The sequence below is a fragment of the Gekko japonicus genome, unplaced genomic scaffold (assembly GCF_001447785.1).
Source record: "Gekko japonicus isolate JY-2015 unplaced genomic scaffold, Gekko_japonicus_V1.1 scaffold1395, whole genome shotgun sequence".
Lineage (NCBI taxonomy): Eukaryota > Metazoa > Chordata > Lepidosauria > Squamata > Gekkonidae > Gekko > Gekko japonicus.
In genome coordinates this window covers 281,485-284,557 of record NW_015161440.1, presented here as the reverse complement: position 1 = coordinate 284,557, position 3,073 = coordinate 281,485, and the positions used below count along the sequence as shown (strand labels likewise).

At 51.8% G+C, this 3,073-nt stretch overlaps 1 protein-coding gene across 1 annotated transcript in view; it reads left to right on the top strand.

Annotated features, from left to right (window-relative positions):
• Nucleotides 1-321: 321 nt before the first annotated feature.
• Nucleotides 322-3,073, top strand: part of BRICD5 (BRICHOS domain containing 5) — a 9,306-nt gene continuing 6,554 nt past the window's right edge. Inside the window, exons 1-3 of the mRNA XM_015429018.1 lie at nt 322-360; nt 1,681-1,812; nt 2,061-2,213. Of these exons, the coding sequence (XP_015284504.1) occupies nt 322-360; nt 1,681-1,812; nt 2,061-2,213 (324 nt within the window). The remainder of the gene's footprint in view (nt 361-1,680; nt 1,813-2,060; nt 2,214-3,073) is intronic.

Genomic DNA, 3,073 nt, shown 5'->3' with positions numbered 1-3,073 from the left:
CAGCATGTAAAAGTCCCAACACAAAGCCCCCGATTGTGTTGCCCATGAATGCCTTAGCTGTCTCGCCAAGGAAGACGGGCAAGGCATCGCCCTCCCTGGGACAATGTCTCTCTGCAGCCCCCCTCCCCTCCCTTCCAGGGAGGCTAAGGTTTCACCTCCACGCGTCTCTCTCCGAGCGGAATTGCCAGGGTGGGCAGCTTACCTGGCCCCGGCGGGCAAAAATCTCAGGTTTCTACCCAGATTCTGAGGACTGTCTGATCATGCACAACCTCGACATTGTCCGAGGACGGAGTTGCAGGAGGCTGCACCCGGAGCGGAAGAATGGAGGAGCCGGCTGCTGCCCACCCCACCCCGTCCCCGGTGAGTCCTCTAACCCACCCCACCCCCAACGACCACTTCTTGGCACTAGCCAAAAGGCCTGGATGTTGGTCTTGGCCAGTGTTCCCTCTAAGCTGAGTTAGTGTGAGCTAGCACGCAGTTTTTTAGCCTCCGGCTCTCCCATTTTTGTCTTCGCTCAGGAAGGAGGGCTCCAGAGCAAACTGATTCATGCAATAGGCAAATCGCTGGCTCACCACTTTAATGCTGGTAGCTCACCAAGTAGGATTTTTGCTCACGACACTCCACAGCTTAGAGGGAACATTGGTCCTGGCCTTCCCATTTCTCACCTGGCTTTCCTTTTTATCACCCGGAGGGGAAGAATGGAGTAGCCGGCCGCTGCCCACCCCACCCCGTCCCCGGTGAGTCCTCTGACCCACCCCACCCCCAACGACCACTCCTTGGCACTTGCCAAAAGGCCTGGATGTTGGTCTTGGCCAGTGTTCCCTCTAAGCTGAGTTAGTGTGAGCTAGCACGCAGTTTTTTAGCCTCCGGCTCTCCCATTTTTGTCTTCGCTCAGGAAGGAGGGCTCCAGAGCAAACTGATTCATGCAATAGGCAAATCGCTGGCTCACCACTTTAATGCTGGTAGCTCACCAAAACAATACAGTGTTTGAGGTTGATACAGACATTGATACAGAAGAAGGAGCTGCGGTGGCTCAAGTGGTTAAGACGCTGAACTGCAGGCTGTGGAGGGTCGGTAGTTCAGCAGTGCGAGACCCGAGTGTGCCGCATGACGGAGTGAGCTCCCGTCTCTAGTTCCAGCTCCTGCCAACCTAGCAGTTCGAAAGCAAGAAATTGCAAGTCGATAAATAGGGACCACTTCGGTGGGAAGGGAACAGCGTTCCGTGCGCCTTGGTGTTTAGTCATGCCGGCCACATGACCACGGAAACGTCTTTGGACAATTCCGGCTCTTCGGCTTGGAAACGGAGATGAGCACCGCAACCCTAGAGTCGGATTCGACTGGCTTTCGAGCAAGGGAACCTTTACCTTACGGTGTGAAGACTGTTGGAAATGCGTTACCTTCACACTTCTGGGGATCTTGATGGTTTTGCACAACATGGCGTAACACTTAAATTGGTCACACTGATTTGTCGAGAAGGGTGAATGTGATTGCGGGATTCAGGGAACTGTTGTGAGCCAGTGCCGTTGAAATACACTGTACACCTTAACCTTGTAGAAGGAGCAATGTTTGAAAGTTTGTTTTCTTGGGAGAGGGGAGTGGGGTGTGTGTTTCTATGTGTGTGTATCCCTCTTCCCATGGAGACCTCGGTGTGTAGCTGCTTCCGTTTCCCTTGTCTCTCAGGAGAAGAGGGCCCCACCAGAATCCAGAACTCCTCCCAGGATATTTTGGGTCATCCTCTCTGTGATTCTGATGTGTGTGATTATCTGCATCGTTGTGGCGGGCGTGCTGAGCTTCACCCAGAGTTCTTCCAAGGTAAGGAACTTCGCTTCTCTTCGCTTTCCCATTTTCCAGCAGCAATAATGAAGCGACCGAAACAGTGTCAGGTTCTTGGTCCACCTTGCTTAGCATTCTCTCCGGTCACCGGCAGCAGCTGCACAGAGCCTTTTCCTTCCTTTTGGCCAAGTTAGTTCTCACAAGTTGCGGCAACACGGGCCTCAGGTTGGGCCACGCGGCTCATCCGCGCTCTCCCCGCTAATAGCCACCCTGCTCTTTCCCGTCAGCCTCTTTTCCAAGTGATCCGCTTAAACTTCCAAAGCCACCCGGGGTCCCAGATGAACCAGTCGGCCTTCGTGGACAAGTCCAGGAACACCGTCACTTATTACGTCACTTCCTCAAGCAACCGCACGACGGCAGTCCTGTTTGACGGCAAGAATGTGAGTGTAGCGGCTGCCGGCTGCCTTTGCGGGTTGCAGAATAAAGTCTCCTGTGCAGACCCACCGCCGGGAAGGGCTTTGTCAGGCGTGGATGCCGAAGAGGGGGGGAAAGATGGTGGTTTGTCGGGTGGACCAGTAAAGCTTCCTGCCACCACAAATCCCATGTGGTGGTTTTGGCCAGACAGTCAGGTCTTCAGAGACCACCTCGGAGGGTAGCCAGGTTTGGTCGGTGGTAGAACAGGTCGGTTCAAGTCCCATTACCCCTTAAAGACCAACGAGATGTTTCGGGGTGTCAGCTCTTGAGAGTCTGAAGGTTGGCTGTGTCCGTGTGGGATGAGCGAGATTGAAGACCACAATCATGTTACTTTGCATTGCAGATTTTATGATGACCTTCGGAATTTATTTATTCGATTTATATTCCGCCCTCTCCGCACGGGCAAGCTCAGGGTGGTTTACAACATATTAAAACACAATACAATAAATAGAATCAGGATGTATTTTTAAAGCCTTTTCTGCTACATTTGGAGGGTTGATTTGAGGACTGTTAAGACCTTTATACTTTTTGCTTCAAATAAGAGCGAAATCAGTGAATCCGTAGCAAAATTCCTCTATTAGACTTCTAGGAGGAGATGTTCTTTTTGACCACAGATCCTATTGTAATCTATATGGATTCATGCTGTTAGGCCAATAAAGGTTTTGTGAGAGTCTGAAGTGAGCTTGGACTCTCCAAAGCTTCCGCCCAGAAAATCTTGCTCTCTACGGTGTTTCTCAATTCACATCCAGCTCTTCAGTTTCTGTAAAGGTTTCCCCCACTCTTCTGTTTGGTATCCCCCCCCCCCCAATAACTTTAATTGTCTTCC